This window comes from Polyodon spathula, chromosome 15, assembly GCF_017654505.1.
Source record: "Polyodon spathula isolate WHYD16114869_AA chromosome 15, ASM1765450v1, whole genome shotgun sequence".
Lineage (NCBI taxonomy): Eukaryota > Metazoa > Chordata > Actinopteri > Acipenseriformes > Polyodontidae > Polyodon > Polyodon spathula.
Window position 1 is genome coordinate 23,843,830 of NC_054548.1, and position 18,040 is coordinate 23,861,869.

The window sequence follows — 18,040 nt, forward strand, 5'->3', positions numbered from 1 at the left end:
TTCCAACAAGTTTTTCTAACTTGTACGAGGAACTACCGTTCCTCTCAATTTGGACATATCACAGCATACCAGTACCAGTCACACACCAGCCAAGCTCAGTATGAGCCCAGTGGCTGGCTGGCAAACCTGCGCAGACTGAAGACTGTTCCTTTCTGACAGTGTAAGAACAGCACAGTATTACAAACATTGTTAAGTGCACAAAATGTCCATTTCAATTTCAGAAAGTGAAAACAACCTTAATATATCATGTATTTGGACTACCATTTTATTTGACCTCAACCATGTTGCTTTCTACTAGTTACTTGGAAACTGTCAATAGTTGTATACATAGAAACAATGTGATTTATCGTCTACAATTGACTAGACTGAATAATTACATTTCAGACATGACTGCTTTCCTGAGGGCACAATGACATCCTACAAAAGCTGTATGAATTAAAGTGAATTCCTCAAATACAGTCATGTAATATATGAATTGGGCATCTATAAAACATATTACTTGGATGTCTCTAAGAAAATGTTCCTTTCAGTAAATTACTTTTTTTTCTTTTAGCCTGATTTTATAGCAGTACATTAATTTCCAACAGACTACACGAAGTACAGTGTGCGACGGACACACTGCTTACATAAATGGCTAACATTGGAGAAAAAACTTTTAAAATGCAAAACAAGGTAAATCAAATCTATTTCCTTTACATTTTTATTTAAACACATACATTTATAAAAACAAACAAAAAAAAAAAACTTCTCTATACAATCTAAATTCCACCAACATATACAAATATGGGTTGACTGCAGCGCATGCCGAGGTAAGACGAGATACATTCTGCGAAAGATTCACCGATAACTGAACCATGTCGTGCGACGCTTTTTACATTTCACCTTGTGCTGACTTTGCTTCTGTACTCGCTGTTTTTCAACCAACCACAGTTATAAGACCATAAAGATTTTTTTTTTTTTTTTGCAAACTGAAACATCCAAATGCAGGTCTTCAAATGTAACTACACAAAAAAGGGGAAAAAAGTGTCACCAACTTCAGGTCAGCCGCATTGAAGGCAGATTTGAAATGATGTTATGTACTCTCTAATCTATGTCACACCCTCTTTTACAAACTGCTCCTTGATTTCCATTCAGCACAGAACAGAAGATAGTACACTGCAAGTGTTCACTTCACTAAGGAACGGACCAATTGAAAAGAAAGATTAGCCATGACCTGCAACTGATTCCTCTAATACATTCAAAATGAAAAATTCAGTGACAAACGTACATTTAGGGGACTCACTTTAAAACACTTGCCAGTACTCTCTTCATTCTGATTTTATGATGCTTTAGGATCATGAAGGGAAAAAAGATTTGGAAGCATTTAAATTTTCAGTAAGACCATAATGCTCAGGAAACTGCTGACACAAAATGACTCTGGTTAAAAGCTTTTTGGCTGTGTAAGCAAATGAAGTACTTTAAAACACCACTGCTGCTTAAAAATAATTGGCATTAATTTGTGTATTTGTGTGTGTGTGTGTATGTATGTATGTGTGTGCGTGTGTGTGTGTGCGCTCAGTTTGCAAGAGAACCACACTGAAACCACAATGTTCTGTCCCTGAATTTGTATATGGTCTTTGTGCTGGAAAGCTGAAATCATATTCGGTCTTCAGCTGCACAAAAAAATGAAATAGGACATTAAAGAAAATTGTGACGGTACATCATTTCTGATAATATACTTGTCTACATATGGCTGGATTACTGCAAAGAACCTTAGACAGTTGACATCATATCAAATATAAAAAATGCACTATGTAAATTGTCCATGAATTCAAAGCTAATACAACCTCCAAAAAAAACAAAACAAAACAAAACACATTAACTCCTAGTGCTTAACTCCTTCTGTAACCCCCAGATATCTTATCAAATCATATCAGTGTCTTCTATGGAAACATACTGAAAATGTGCATAAATAAATACGGGCTACGCAACAGTTTCCTAGATTACAACAGAGGACAGTTATTGTTTCTTGCCATCTTGTCTACAGTGCAGTTAAACAGTGCATCACATTTAACCCTTGTGTTAATTTCACATCACTAACATACAAAGTCAACCTTTGTCATTTCAAAGTCCTACAGAAAATTGCAAACAAATGTAACTGATCTACCGAGTCAATGCTGGAGGGTATGTTGCTTTGACAACCGATAAAGCAAGCTGTAAATATATTTACCATCCAATCACATGCTATAAAACATTAGGAATAGTCTCTATTTTCTACTGAACCTTTGCAGTTTTTATTTTAATAGTTAAAGGGACAATGTGCTTCCTACTTTATAAGTATTCAAAACATGGTGCATTTTTGTTGCTGACTTTTAAATACATAAAAAGTGATTAAATGACATACCAGTCTACTTTACAACCATGTTCCTATTTGGAAATCTGGCTGCCAGTGCCAGTTGAGTATTTGAACTCAAAGTATTACATGCATGTTTATATGTCTGTTTTAAAATGCATGTAGGTTTTAGTAGAATCACAGTATTAATATTTAATGTAAAAAAGCAAAGAATATCATTCTTAAAAACACATTTAGCTGTCAATCCTCAAAATGGTACTCTGATATATCTGTTGGTACCAGACACTCTTATACACTTGAATTGTGTTACAATTACAGTTTCATGCAGAGCACTGCATTCTTTGGCTTGTCATGACACTTTTGTTAATTATTAAAACATCAGAAGATAAATACATCCTAATTGTTACGTATGCTATATATTCAGTACAAAGTTTCTACAGTAACTTCTTAAAACCACCTGTTGCTGCAAAATCCTTTTTTCCTTCTCTTGAACCTGTCTGTTTCCAGACATCTGATTGCTCCAAACTATCCAACAGAGCTTCTAGCGTGGATGGAAGATGTGCCATTTAATGCCAAATACATTCAGTTTCAGGAACTATTCACATTTTCAAATTTAGAGTGAAGACTTTCTTTTTTGCAAGAGATTCTGCCTATACGGAACATTGAGATATTTGCTCATGCACAATTCTGTACATGTATTCTGTACTGTATTATATTATATAAAGCTCCCCGAAATCCCAATATTTAAAAAATGAAGATGGCTGTGTGGAGTCAACAGCTAAAATGCAACTCTGCTGTAATACTTCACCCAAAACCCATGCTATTTGCTTTCAAGTCTACCAAACACACAAAAACAAGTAAAACTTAACAAGACCAGGTCAATGTCCACTTCATAAGTTCTTAATGATGTTGTAACAGGGCATTATTCACAAAGAACTGAAAACTAAGGTTTGCATCTAGTAATATGCATGGCAAACCATTTCTAATTCCAGTGATGGAACCACAAGTTGCAGGTTTGTATGTGTGTATGCAGAGGGAATGTAACAGGCAGTACAGTACATATAGGCATCTACATTATAGGCATGTGTAATCAGTGTTTCGCAGTGACAACAAAACACCATTTATCGCCCTTTTAAACCAGGGGAAATCCAATTCCACAAAATGAGTCTGTACCGCCTTCAAACAAATGGCATAAATGCAAAATTCTGCACAACACAGTAAAATCGCTAGAAAAACAGTGCAAAACAGATTCAATAAAATTAGTACACAGATACTTAAAGACACACATTATAGCAAGAATTATTTACTTAAATCCTTTGGCCTTAGTCTCCAAATTAAAAAGAGGGCATTCTAGTAGGGGAATAATAGCCTTTCTATATTGGACTGAGTATTTGGAAAGAATTACGCAATTGGCAAACTGATTTCTTTAAAACGTGATGCAAGTAGTCAAAGTATGTAATAAAACACAAGTAACTTACATGCTTCTCACATTTTTAAGCAGCTGTCCTTGTTAGCAAGTACCAATGTGTTTTTCTTCTCTTTACCTTTATTACTTAATTTAGGTCTACAGTTAAACACTTAGTTTCCAGTCAATACCGTAGCTGAAGGTCTAACAACCTAAACCGTAACAGCTCCTAAAAAGTTCATTGTGTTTTCAGTTTAACTATGTAATACTTTATCTTTATAAAATCAACTATTAAAATAGTATAAAAATCAATCTATTAAAAGAAAAGGACAACTGCTTATATTGTCTGAGTTTGGATGCTGAGACAAGATTGTTGCCAGTAAAATAAAAAAAAAAAAAGGTGAATTTTTGCCAGTAAAGGAGATATATTCTCATCTCAGAGCAGCAGACACATCTAAAACTTAATACCACCGTGAAACGTCTACTTTATATGTGTGTCGTGACTTCCAAAGCTGCTGGCGTGGACATAAAATGCCACCTTTGGAGTTTAAAATAAATAAAATAATTAAAAAAAATAATGAAAAAACGGCAAATGTTGATCATATTAAATGTAAATTCTTTGATAGGTATTAGAAAAAAATATTTTGTCATCACAGTTTCATCAGAAAGGACTGTACAAAAAAATGAAATGAGAAAAAAAAAAAAAAAAAAAAAAATGCAAAAATTGGGAAGTAACCTTCCCCCTTGGCTAACATTCAGTTCAGTAGGACTGGATCAGGGCTTACTCCTTCCTAAAGAAAGTGTGATCTGTGAATATAAAATAAGGTTGTGTGCTTTAAAAATGACCTAGGCTTCAGTGATCAAAATTCATTACTCACAATTTTCTTTTCCCCCACCCTTGATTCACACTTGTCAGCCATTGTCAACCCTTTCTGGACACTGCTCTGAGGTACCTGGTAGACCAGCTCCTCAGCAGCAGGGGTTGGGCTGTGGGTCCCCTTGGGGGTGTCATACTGCACATGCCCAGTGGAAACACTGCTGTCTGTCCTGGATAGAAGTGTACTGCCTGGTGATTTGAAGGTGGATATGGGTGGCTGGCTCACAGTTCCTGCCAGGTGGCTGGATATGTCCATGATGATCGGTGTGGCGTATTCCGCTCCTGATGCCGGGAGTGGTTCTGCATAAGCATGGTATATCTCCTGCAGCGGTGCATCGTAGGGGTCAGGGTCCACATAGCTGGAGTCAACACCCTCCCCAGGCTTGAAAGTAGATCGCTGGCGAAGTGTTCCCACAACTCCTCCTACCAAAGGCTGTGCATATTCTGTTTAAACAAAAGGATTAATTTTTTTTTTTTTAAAAATCAATAAAAATCAGACGGAAGTGTTTATCATACCTGATGACTCGCCTTATTGGAACAATTCCCCAATAAGTGCACAGCGCATGGGGCTCAGGTCTAACTTGCTTATAGAGAATCTGGAAAACCTGTAATTCTTTCTGATTTGTTACTACATCAGGCACGCACTCATTATCGTACACCCCTGTCCTAAACGGGCAGGCAGTGTTCAATGCATCTTAGATAACAAAAAAAAAAAAAAGAAAAACACTTTCTATATGTTTATCTATTGGCACCAATGCCTTTATACGGTACCTGCTTTTGCTGTCTGTAACAAGGGGCCCACGTCTCTCGCTCTCAGGCGGCTCACTTCAGTGCTGCTGTATCGGACGAGGGATTCCTCCACCTCCGGACCCTTTGCTGGCAAGAACTGCTTCATTCCCTTCCACCAGCCTGCAGGTAGAGGAGAATTATAATTTATATTATAACTGGTCAAGGCATACAGCACCAAGCTTTGAACATTTCTGTTATGAGAGTCACCTGTCAGATTATTTCCTTTTTTTTTTTTTGTGCATGCAGTGTTAGAGAGAGGTTATCTCTGCAAGCACTACTTTATACTGAAATAATTTACAATTGCTGTCCTTGACTTACCTGGCCGATCCCAGTATGGCAAGTCATAGGTCCCTTCAGCAGTCTGCTTTCTGCAGATTAAAATCATTTTGGTTTTAGTGCACCAAACTTAATACAACAGCGCACACAAATCCCAGCTGTTTATAGGTGTCCAATCAATTGTTTTAAATGTTAATTCAAAATATGGACGTAGGCAGTAAAATCGTCAATTTAAATAAATATATACTACTAATAATAAAGCAACAGGTATTTTATTGTTGGTTTCCTCACCTATTTCTCCAGTGCCAGGCACAAACCAGGACTAAAATGAGTGCAGTGAGACCCATCACTAACACAGGAACTAGGACTGCCGCCAAGGCCACGTCTGAAACAAACACACCCGTTTCAGTTATTCATTAATAAAGGACCCTTCATCTCTCAAACCAGCTGTAGGTCTTGTAGTGGCACACTTGAAATTTTTATTGAAGGCCCTGCACTTCTTATTATGGAAGGCAAAATCCACACACGGCAGGGGGGTGAATTACAAAAAAATCAAAAATTACATCATGCTTTCAATTATTTTCCTACTTTAGCAACTGAGTGTAATCACAAAAACAGACATTTTGTCACAATTGGTTAGACAGTTCTCTCGTACAAATGTGTGACACAAGTACCTAAATATAGACTGACAATCACCTCCTTACATCTTAGACCAATTCCCTCAAAATGTACATGTCCTAATAAATGTCCTAAACAAGGTGTCCCATAAAAATATTTAACTTATAATGCGAGTACAAACTTCTCTACTAATATATTCTGCATTCTGCAGGTGTACCTTTGGTTCCACTGGGAGTCACCGTGGTGTTTCTGATGTCTGGGGTGAAGGTTGTCTTGTGTAACTGAACTGGAAAGTCAGTGCTGATCTTGGGGAGTGGGGTGTGCATCGGGGCCCTCCCTGTAATCAGACAAAAAAAAAAAAGTTACAAACCATAAGTTGAAGAGAATCGATTTTGGATAGAATGGGAATATGCACCACCCCCAAGGAATGGCACTGTTTACGAGTTATCCATTAGTGTACTCACTCACAGGATACGCTTAATATATGGTTTTAAAAAGGAAACAGTCGGTAGTATTAAATGTAATAATTTTTTTCTCTCCATTGCAAAACACATGCATGACAAATCAGCCTATAATGATACATTTGAAAACTTACCAACTTTCATTAAAAGACTAATCTTGTTTATACCTTAGTAGCTACACAACTATTGATCCTTGCCATCCACTAATAGGTTAAGACGTCCCCTTACCTGAAGATGGCTGGCAGCCCAGCAGTTCCACCTTCATTGCTATCTTTTGGTGCCACTGCAGTGGGTTAATCCGGACATACCGGGCCTCGATAGGGGGGATGAAGTTATTGCGGACTTCCTGAAAGTAATTGACGTTTCCTTGAAAAATCTGTCATAAGAGAATAAAAGTCACTTTAAAAACATACTGATTTCACACACACACACAAAATAATCTTAAAAAATACAAACAAAAAGACCCAGTGATACCCTGTCCTGTGGACATTTTCAGGTAGTTCATGTGTAATGGAAAGCAAAAGAGAAACATATATTGCTTATAGAAACTGCAACAAGAATGTACAGTGTAACGAAGAGCAATACATAACTATATATTATTAACAAATGCAACATGTTCTTTCTCTGCATTTAAGTCTTGACATTTCTTAACCCACCCCCACTGTTAAAATGAGTATTAAAAGGTAGCCGATTTTCAATCAATTAAAATGAATACAATGAGGAAACTGATTTGAACAAACGATCTTGCACAAGACCAAACGTTTTTTAGGGTTTACAGAGAGCATACTGAAACACATACCCGAACACACAGAGACACTTGAATTGTACTGCAATCCTACCTTGTCATGGTCTGCATTGGCTTCCCTGAACACATTCCAATTCTTCCCATCTTCACTGTACAGCACTCGATAACCAGAGACATAGGAGTAATCTGACATGGTTGATCCAGTAGTTGATATGCCTACAGATCAACAATATAATAAGGGCTATTTAACACATGATCTTGGCTAAAGATGTGTGCCATCAACACAAGCAATATTTTAACTATTGTTAAAGTATTACTCTATACTTATAAAATGCAATCTTTACAACCCTATTTTAACTCCAACTGATGCAATAATCTTAGCTAGGTTACTATTTCAAATTGTAAATTTTACTTTTGGTATATACCTCTTGCCAACACAGAACAACTAAGCTTCAGTAAATAATTGTCCCTTAAGCCAGGGGTTCCCAAACTATTTTTTTTTTTTTTTTTTTTTTTTTTACCTGAGGCCGACTTTTTGAGCTGCATTGGGCACTACGATCCATTATTAGCACTTCTTAAGAAAAGGCGAATTAAAAACACATTTAAACCTGTAACAATGGAAATAAACTTAATCTGTTACCCTTTCACACACTGATGCAGCATTCTGGTCAGTGTGAATCGCCTATACCGGCCACAGAGCCATAATAAGTGGTTCAGAAACTGTCTTAACTCCTGTGCGAAATACTGAAGTGTTATAGTGGCTGTGGATTGAAAGTTAACATCCCCACGTGACTGTCTATCGGAAGTGGTTGTTCAGCTAGGTACTCCAATGTTTCTCTCCCCATGCGGAAATGTTTTTTCCACTCTCTATCCGAAAATCTTGGGAGTATTAGGTTGCAAAATATATCACCATGCTGGCGTCCTGTTACCCAAGGAGCGTTCACACAAGCCTCCTTTATATATAGCAAATACCAGCATCCACCGTACTTTCGCTCTCTGCTGTTGCCCGAAGAGCTGGACTCTATCTTTTAAATTATTTTTCACCGTGTTTGCAATAAAATACACAACCTACATTGTGCCAGAAGCTCCTGCAATCTGAAACTTATCAGGTTGTTACATTGTAAAATATAACAATTAAAAACAAACAAAATGCAGCCAAATTTACTACTTTTGTTTTGTGGGTTTTGTTTGGTTTCCGTTGCAATGAAAACGATCTGTTCACTGACGGGTTTGAAAGTAGTGCTCACAGGATCCCTTTGGCATAGTGGTACTCACAGGATCTCTTTGGCATAGACTGTGGTACTCACAGGATCCCTTTGGCATAGACTGTGGTACTCACAGGATCTCTTTGGCATAGATTATGCAATTTCATGCTGTGTGAATGGGTATTTAAAAAAAAAATAACTGAAAAGTCTCTGAGGCGACTAAGTAGCGGCATTTGTGTGTGGATAGGGTATATATTGTTGTTTTTCATTTGAATCTTATTTTTTCTTTTGTATTTTATTGTTACTTATCGTATTCAATTTAAATGTCTGTCTGTATATCCATATAAATAAATAAATAGACAGAATGCTATTGCTCCCCTGCCTTAACTCTTTGGGGTCCTATATTGGACCAGGTCCGACATTACAATTTTCCCTTTCCAGTCTGATGTCGGACAGGATCCACACAGGTCTCTAGTTGTTTTTTCTCCGGAAAAAGTAGAGAAAACCTTAGAAATACACATAGCACCTGCACCACAGAGATAACACGGACATAAACAAAGAAGATAGCTGCTTCCACATCCAGCGCTCAAAGAATATCAGGCATTTGTAGAGCTTTTTGAGATGTTATAGTAATAAAATAATGACTTGGATCTCACTATTGAGGAGTTTGGTGATAAAACGAGTGATCAGGAGATGATTTATCAGTATGCACGACTATGAAGAGGTATGTGATAAATACAGCGAACAAGGGGTGGGCGGGGCTGGAGATGCAGTACTGAGTGTCCTGTTGATATGCAGTGCCTTTTAAACTTGTTTTACTTTGAATGAAATTACTTTTAAAACAGTGCGTGTAAAATAAACAGCGCGTGTGAAAATAAATTGGACCTGACGCAGCTGACAGGCGCAGAATAAATGGACCACAAAGGGTTAAGTCAACCTCCCTGTCCTTGCCTGTTATTCTTTTCTCTTTCTTCAAATCCACTTGCAGCCATTGGTGTTCATTGGTATCTAATGCAGCCCAGGGAGGGCCTGGTTTCTTCAGCCTGGCCCCCTCTGGCCCCCACACAGTTGGCTGCCCATTGCGGTGCTCCCATTGAAGCACTGTGGATGCTGTGATCTGTGCATTTCGGATAACTCCAGACTCTAGCCCCAGAGTCCCATAGCAGCCTGATGAATTCAAAAAGAGAGGGTCAGACTCAATTGGGAGTTGAAACCAGGAGCTCGACGACCATTGTCCTTGCTAACCACTAGACCAAACCTCACAACTTTTGCACCTTGTTTGTCTGATGGCTCGATTTACCACACTATTTATTTGCTTTTTTATTTAATAAAATATTCACACTGATGTGACATGTACAGTAAAGCAATTCCTAGAACTACAGGGAAACATGTACAAATATAGTAACAGTGCTAGTTTTGGCCAAACACTATTCAAGCAACTAATTTCTTATGTTGTATTGTTACAGTGCATGTTTTTGCACCCAGCCTTTTACACCACCCAAACACAACCAAAACACGTAGGGGGAAAGTATTGGCGGTAAAGCACAAAACTGCTAACAATCAAGCTTTAAAATGACATGAAAATGCTACTTATCCCAAACAAACTGGCAGTATATTCATAAAATACCAATCAAACACTGCCAATAAAATAACTAAAATGCTGCAACACAATCAGCAGCTTTTGCACAAACAGAAAATTCTAGAACGTGAAACTGTACTTCTACCTGTTTGTAACTGTGTTGAACTGACAGCATCAGGATACTGCTGCCCTTTATTTATATATTCCACAATCTAATTATTACACTGGGTTAAGGTTAGGAGTCAAACAGGAGTAAAACACCAATTTCACATTTCAGCTGAATGGTAATGCATTTGCCAGTTTATTCTCTCCAGTTATAGAGTACTAAAAGCGAAAGTGTGTCTGGTCTGAAAGCCGAAAAGTCAATAGCTGGCTGCTGTTCCTATGTACACCAATTTAAAAGAAGCAGTGTACCACAAGTGTGCTTTGCTAAAACAATTCCTTGGTCTCTATTCACTACATGTACAGTTTGTTTTAGCAGTAGAGTTAGATGTTATCACCTCTTTGAAACTACCTTGTCACAACGCGAAGCTGAAACAATACATTTTTAGAAACATGTAAAATGTCCATTGGATATCTGTTGAATCTGAAACTGTTGGAAATCTAAATGGAGCATATAGGTGGTCATGTCTGAAAAATGCAAGAAATCCTCATAGCTATGAGTATACTCAAAGTTTCCTTTACCAACTGTTTCCAAAGAAACCAGCTGACCAGCTGTTAGTAGGCAACCCAAGATATCAGTGCACATCCGTGGTTAAAACTAGAAAGGTCGACCCTGGAGTGGCACAACACCAGGGTCTTCAGTCTCTTTTCAAACACACCACCAGGGTCTTTAGTCTCTTTTCAATGACTGAACAAAAGCATTTGTTGCTATATTGCAATACCTCTTACTAAATAAAAAGAAAGGGAATTAACACACTTACCATTGGTCTTAAAAGTGAAGAGACTGGCAGAAAGAGGACCTCTGTGAAAAAGGAGACAAAGATAAATGAATTGTGATAATTAATATACTGATAATTGAGTTTACTTGCCCTCTTTTGCATCAATTCAGTTAGCTTTTATGCATAAACGTGTACATTGGTTTTCTATGGATTTTGTGGCAATTTGCATAGTAATCATTTGAGTTATGTTAATTTCAAAGTAGTTAGAAGTGGGTTGAACGTATTTTTCTTTTTACAATTGAAAATTACATATTTAAATGACTTAATCAATAGTTGGGGGGGGGGGGGGGGGGGGGGGGGATAAGCATTAAATATGTTAGAAAGTTTGACTGAACTGGCCCAAGGTCAAATGGACTGCTGTATAACAATTTTTCAAAATATTTACATATCATTTAATAGGATTTCGATACCAGTGTTAATTTTATTTTTCCTCCCCTCCCCCAGTAGTGCCAGATTTTATGTTTTTCACTCACACTTTGGACGTGACATTATTTGCGAGAGAGCCCTCGTAGTATGGGATGCCTTTGCTGTTGACAACATTTATCTGCCCACCAAGGACATTGGAGACGACCCCAGCATGAATACCTGCTCTACACAGCAGGGACGACTGAGAAAGAAAGAAAGAAAGAATGAACGTTATTAACTAAGCACACCGAAAAACAGTAAATAAAAGGCTGACATCGTGCATGAAGGGCCAGTGAGCTCTACCTCAACATAAAAGTCAATCGCCGGCATATTTAAAAAAATAAAAACTGGCAGACTCTTAACCTTATTACAGCCCCATGATCACCATTAGCAGCCCTGTCTCAGATCTGTGTACACCTGAAACTGACCCTTCTAGAGGCCAAATGTGACACTTAAAACTCTGCCAGCATCGGAACTATTGGCAGAAAGGTGGAGTCCACTGATTTCAGTGAGATGCCAACAGTGGTGATCTAATAAAAGTAAGTATCTTGGAGACAGCAGGGCAAGTCTACATTTGTTCAGTATTATAGGAAATTAAATCGCCACCACCATTAGTCTGGGATTCATTTCAAAGTTGTTGTTTTTTTTTTTTTTTTAGTAGCCAGATAATCTTCCACATGACTAGACATTTCACCTACACTTTACAGCAGCACCTGTTGGGAGATTCCTGCTCTCTTGCCTTTCAGACCAGCCTTTTCCTGTCTGTTTTCTCTTTTACTTTACCCTATTGCATGCACCCATTATTTACAAATTTTTTATAAATGTGTAAATACTGATTTTTTTTAATTTTTTTTTTTTTAATGAAACACTATGGTATATGGAAAAGAAAGGGTTGCTGAGGTGCTGCATTTGACTGAACAAAGAATGACCCTTTTGTTCTGCCTTAGACAGGTTACATCATGCACTGCGCATAGAAACTGGCCAATATTACACAAGCATTACCTAACTTTTCTTTACAGCCGACAGCTTTGCTACTCATTTCAATGACTGGAAATGACAGCAGAATGCACTGAGTAATCTCTTGGGAGAGGACCAGTAGTTATACCTGCACTGTGTCTCCTTTGTCTTACACACATACTTCCAGTCTAGTATTGGATTTGCTGTACAGCTCAGGATTTCTAAAGCGGTCAATGATACTGCACCAAAGCATCCTGATAAACCTTGAAGAAACCCTCCTCCTGCTCCCTGTTTTATTGATGACAGTTCTGTGGTCATGACCACAAACCCAGTGAGCCGCTGACATTGTCTCTATTCACCGCTCTGGAATTTTAAAGTAATTTTTCCATTTCCAGTGGTCAGATAACTAAACCCTATTCTTGTACATGGACCAAAAACAATGAAACCCTAAAATGCAAAAAAACTAACATTTGTTTACTGCAACTACAAAGGGACTGTGGCAAAGTGGTAAGTGTTAATTGCAGGTGCAGTGCAGTAATCCAACAAGAAACAATGGACAAAGTGAAAATCATTTGTTTAGTTTAATCCCGGGTTCTGACAACCAAACAGAATGAACAATAATCCCAATGCAAATACCCAAACACAAACATGGTTACCTCTCCCAGTGAGTGCTGTAGTGTGGGTACTGAGTGTACAAAGTTATTTAGCAGGCCATGGGCGACAGCTCTGGATCGTGTTTAGCCATCTAGTCTAAATTCACAAGACGATATAGACAGACTGACAAAAACAAACAAAACACTCCCAGTTCTTTTGCATAACCACAACAAAGGAACAGATTGTCCCCTTTTTATACCGTCAACCATGACCTCTTGGTTAATTCGCACACCCACTCCTCCAATCCGTGTATGCCACGTCATTAACCTTCCAGGTAAATGATTTAGTGTACCATAGCTCCTCCCCCTTTCTAAATGTCCGACTTCTGCCTAACCCTGGGAATTAACTGTTGGGCGATCCGGTCCAGGGTACTCTGTTCCCTTTACACGGCACCCTCACAAATCGGAAATGAGATAGAATACCAAGAATCATTCTTTCTCTGTGACAGGGACCCACTGTGATGGTTGCAGTCAGACAATCAGTTACTAAACCAATCCAGCTGTTGCACTGAGCCCATGACATTTTAAATTTGACTCGCCATACTCTAAAAGGTGTAGTTCGTTGCTCTTTAGTCCATTGTAACATACTTTGTATCATGAAATATTAGCACAGTTAAGACAGTCCAAAATGTAAAGTGCATAAATGTATATCTGTTCTCTTGCTTTCCATGAAACCCGATATCTGTTATTAGCTGCTGCTACTATTTCCCATATTGTTACTATCATGTATTCTGCACTTTCCACTGTATTTATTGCACTATTTTATATATTCTGCACTTCCCACTGTATTGTACTGTTTCATGTATTATGCTACTATCACGTATTATGTACTTTCCACTGTATATCATGTATTATGCATTTCTCTGTATTTGAAGTATTATGGATTTTCTTGTAAAGCGCTTTGTGATGGTGTTCCACTATGAAAGGTGCTATATAAAATAAAAATTGACTGTTCAACAAACAAAAAGAATGGCAATTATATTTCTATGTAAACCACATCCTCTTTTTGCAGATTCAAGAACCCCAGGAATGCAAGTCATGCATCATTACAAGGTATCCATATGGTAGTAATCCTCCGATAGACACACACGCACTGGTACAGGAATTTCAGGAAGCTATTTGGTGATTTAGCATTCTCTCTCACAGGACCAGGTTTAAAATATGCTTTCTGAAATACAACAGTAAGACATACTGAATGCATGATGACTGATGCTAACCAGTGGTGCTAGTGAAGAAGTTGTGTTTTCATTATATCAGCAAACCGTGGATAGTCAAAATGTGATGGAGAAACCATTGAAACAGAGTTTAAATAAACTGCAGGTAAACTATATAAAGCAATTCTTAACTGTAGGATCAGCCGCAGACCATTTGTATGATTCAAAATAAAAATGCATTGTTATTAATATTGTTAACAGGTAGCTTGGCCCACTGTTCCTGAGCAAACTGCTCCAGCTGTCTCAGGTTTGATGGGTGCCTTCTCCAGACTGCACGTTTCAGCTCTTTCCATAGATGTTCAATAGGATTCAGATCAGGACTTATAGAAGGCCATTTCAGAATAGTCCAATGTTTTGTTCTTATCCATTCTTGGGTGCTTTTAGCTCTGTGTTTTGGGTCATTATCCTGTTGGAGGACCTGCGACTGAGACAGAGCTTTCTGACACTGGGCAGTACGTTTCGCTCCAGAATGCCTTGATAGTCTTGATTTCATTGTGCCCTGCACAGATTCAAGGCACCCTGTGCCAGGCGCAGCAAAGCAGCCCCAAAACATAACTGATCCTCCTCCATGTTTCACTGTAGGTATGGTGTTCTTTTCTTTGAAAGCTTCATTTTTTTGTCTGTGAACATAGAGCTGTTGTGACTTGCCAAAAAGCTCCAGTTTTGACTCATCTGTCCAAAGGACATTCTCCCAGAAGGATTGTGGCTTGTCAATATGCATTTTAGCAAATTAAATCTGCCTTTATGTTTTTCTTTCAAAAAGTGGAGTCCTCCTGGGTCTTCTTCCATGGAGCCCACTTTCGCTCAAAAAGCGACAGATGGTGCGATCAGAAACTGACGTACCTTCACCTTGGAGTTCAGCTTGTATCTCTTTGGCAGTTCTCCTTGGTACTCTTTCTACCATTCGCACTATCCTTCTGTTCAATCTGGGGTCGATTTTCCTCTTGCGGCCGCGCCCAGGGAGGTTGCCTACAGTTTCATGGACCTTAAACTTCTTAATATTTGCAACTGTTGTCGCAGGAACATCACGCTGCTTGGAGATGGTCTTGTAGCCTTTACCTTTACCATGCTTGTCTATTATTTTCTTTTTGATCTCCTCAGACAACTCTCTCCTTTGCTTTCTCTGGTCCATGTTCAGTGTGTTGCACACAACGATACCACACAGCACAGTGACTACTTTTCTCCATTTAAATAGGCTGAATGACTGATTACAAGATGGAGACATGTACAATACTAATTAAAGAAACTAATTAGTTTGAAATATCACTATAATCCAATTATTTATTATCTTTTCTAAGGGGTACCAACAAATGTGCCCAGGCCATTTTAGAATGTCTTTGCAGAATAAGCAATAATTAATCTCTTTTCACAGCTTCTTTGCTTTATTCTATGACACACCAAAGGCATGCAAGTATACATGATAAATTAGCTTTTAATTTCATCACTTTTAGGGAGGAATGAAGCATTATTTCAATGAGCTGTAAGGGTACCAACAAATTTGAGCACGTCTGTACCATGCGTTGCAACTGGGGAGAGTTGAGACACCACGTGGATATTGCTGCATGCGATCTCAAAGAAATTATTTTTTATTTTGTTGGTGGATCCATGTTTTCTAAAAACAGCAAGTCTCGAGGTAAGCTTTTTCTTTAAAATTTCTAGAAAGGCCATAATTGTCCTTCAAAATTAGGGGGTATTTTCTAATTATCCAGAATTATGTGTTGATTCCTTAATTATTCTTTAGCTCAGTTTAGCTGGGGTGGCTACATGGACATCTGGAGGTTTAGGACTGAATTGTCGTTTTAATTCTCCCCTGAATTTTGCTGGGACCTAGTTATAGGACTATTCAATTGTACGTGCAACCTTTTGATCAGCAAAAAGTCAAGCTGAGGCAAGCTTTCCAAGAAGCCCTACTTCTACACAAAACTCAAGGGACTATGGCTTATTTGTAAGCAATGCGTGGCAATATGATTTTAAATTCCTGGCCAACAGCTGCCATCTGTAAGGCTGGAATCCCTTCATAACAAAGCCGTAAAATGGACACCTGTGTCAGCCAGAACCAGCCACTGATCAGTTTTGGGTTATTTTGAGAATATGTACATTGGATTTCACCAAAAGTTTACAAATGAAGAGGAAAATATTCCCTTTAGCATACCAGTTAATATAGTTTATACCACCACTTTAAACAACATACAAATCACAACCATCAAAGTTGCCAGGATATTTTACTCTAAAGTCATGTAGACAAAAACTACTTTCGCTTCTAGCTTCGGATCTTAAAGTGCTAAATACTCACATCTCTGTATCCATGAGGAATGGTCCCTGAAATCTCCCCAAAAGCAGTCAAGCATCCAGCAGGGCAGTATTTGCTATGGACAGAAATCAATACAGTTCCATTCCGACATGATCCTCGCTTACATTATAATGCAGATCATTTGTTAAATACAAAAAAGATTTAGACATTATGAAATGCAAAACGTTTTCATACATTTATATTCCGGCTACCTGCTTATAAAATAATAAAGGGCTTAAAGCCTTGACTTTTTGCTGCCAGGTCCCCCGAGTAAAAACTAAACAGCTGAGGATGATGTAAAGCCTGACAGAAACACACTCTTGTTGGTCAATCACTCAGTTACATGGCTTGCATAAGACTCTCAAAAGACATCTGGTCTTGGAAGCTGCAACACTAAACACTTCTCAAAAGTGTGTTGTTGTACAGAGGTTTTTGAAACACAAAAGCTGGTCAGAAAAGACTCTCAAAACATAATTAGCGTTCGTGTTTCCAATTTATTTCAAATTTTACCGGAAAACTACAGGATTTTTTAATTTTTTTTTTTTTGTTTTTTTTTCTGAACGTCTGTTTTTACTGATCTACCACTCAATATTTTCCCTGGTACTATTTTCTAGGAAATACATAATATTTTTATTAAAATACTGTTTTACTTTGATACAAAGGGATACAGCATACACATTTAGACATCAGAGGATCAAATAACATTCAAATGTTGTTCTCCGTTCACAAACATTATCACCTGATTATGTTGGCCAATCAAAGTCTGATTATTGTGGCACTTGCTGGGGATGGTAACTACTAAATTGAACAAAAACTAAATTGAAATACTTAAATAAAAATATAATTATAAAAAATAAATAAAATATAACTTTTAGAGGATGAGGCAGAAAGCATTATTACACAAATCAGATCTGAATAAACACGTATTCTTACCTGAATTCTGGCTCAGTAAAGTGGCTTCCTTTGTCCAAGCAAGTAATCAAATCTGGAAGACAAAACTTTCTTAATTTTCATTCAGGGTATGGTTGTAAAAATTTGTAAATACTGTTTATGAGTGATTTAGATTACCATTGCCATATGCAATTAAAAGTGAAATGAAATGGCTCTTAAATAAATCAAAACAGCAGCAGTGAAGAGAGGAGCAGGCAAAAGGTCCATCATAGTGTTCTTTACACTTTAACCTTTATCTGTCTATCTAAATCTATCTATATAGACCTATGCCGAAATCGGGCATTTGTCAAAATGCCTGGGCGGTTTGCGAAGTGCACTGCTAGTGCCAAATTAGCTTAGAAT

At 37.9% G+C, this 18,040-nt stretch overlaps 1 protein-coding gene across 3 annotated transcripts in view; it reads right to left on the reverse strand.

Moving 5' to 3' along the window:
* Positions 1-249: 249 nt before the first annotated feature.
* The window catches only part of LOC121327631 (discoidin, CUB and LCCL domain-containing protein 2-like), a 38,559-nt gene continuing 20,768 nt past the window's right edge, over positions 250-18,040 (reverse strand). For 2 of the 3 annotated variants that reach the window (XM_041271754.1, XM_041271753.1), the window contains 12 exons: positions 17,681-17,732; positions 16,751-16,823; positions 11,702-11,835; positions 11,211-11,251; positions 9,660-9,875; positions 7,598-7,719; positions 6,987-7,134; positions 6,515-6,634; positions 5,971-6,064; positions 5,722-5,771; positions 5,386-5,523; positions 250-5,058 (listed from right to left, as the gene is read on the reverse strand). In XM_041271754.1, coding sequence (XP_041127688.1) covers positions 4,598-5,058; positions 5,386-5,523; positions 5,722-5,771; positions 5,971-6,064; positions 6,515-6,634; positions 6,987-7,134; positions 7,598-7,719; positions 9,660-9,875; positions 11,211-11,251; positions 11,702-11,835; positions 16,751-16,823; positions 17,681-17,732 — 1,649 coding nt within the window. In that variant the 3' untranslated portion in view covers positions 250-4,597. The remainder of the gene's footprint in view (positions 5,059-5,385; positions 5,524-5,721; positions 5,772-5,970; positions 6,065-6,514; positions 6,635-6,986; positions 7,135-7,597; positions 7,720-9,659; positions 9,876-11,210; positions 11,252-11,701; positions 11,836-16,750; positions 16,824-17,680; positions 17,733-18,040) is intronic. The other variant, XM_041271755.1, reaches the window with a different exon arrangement.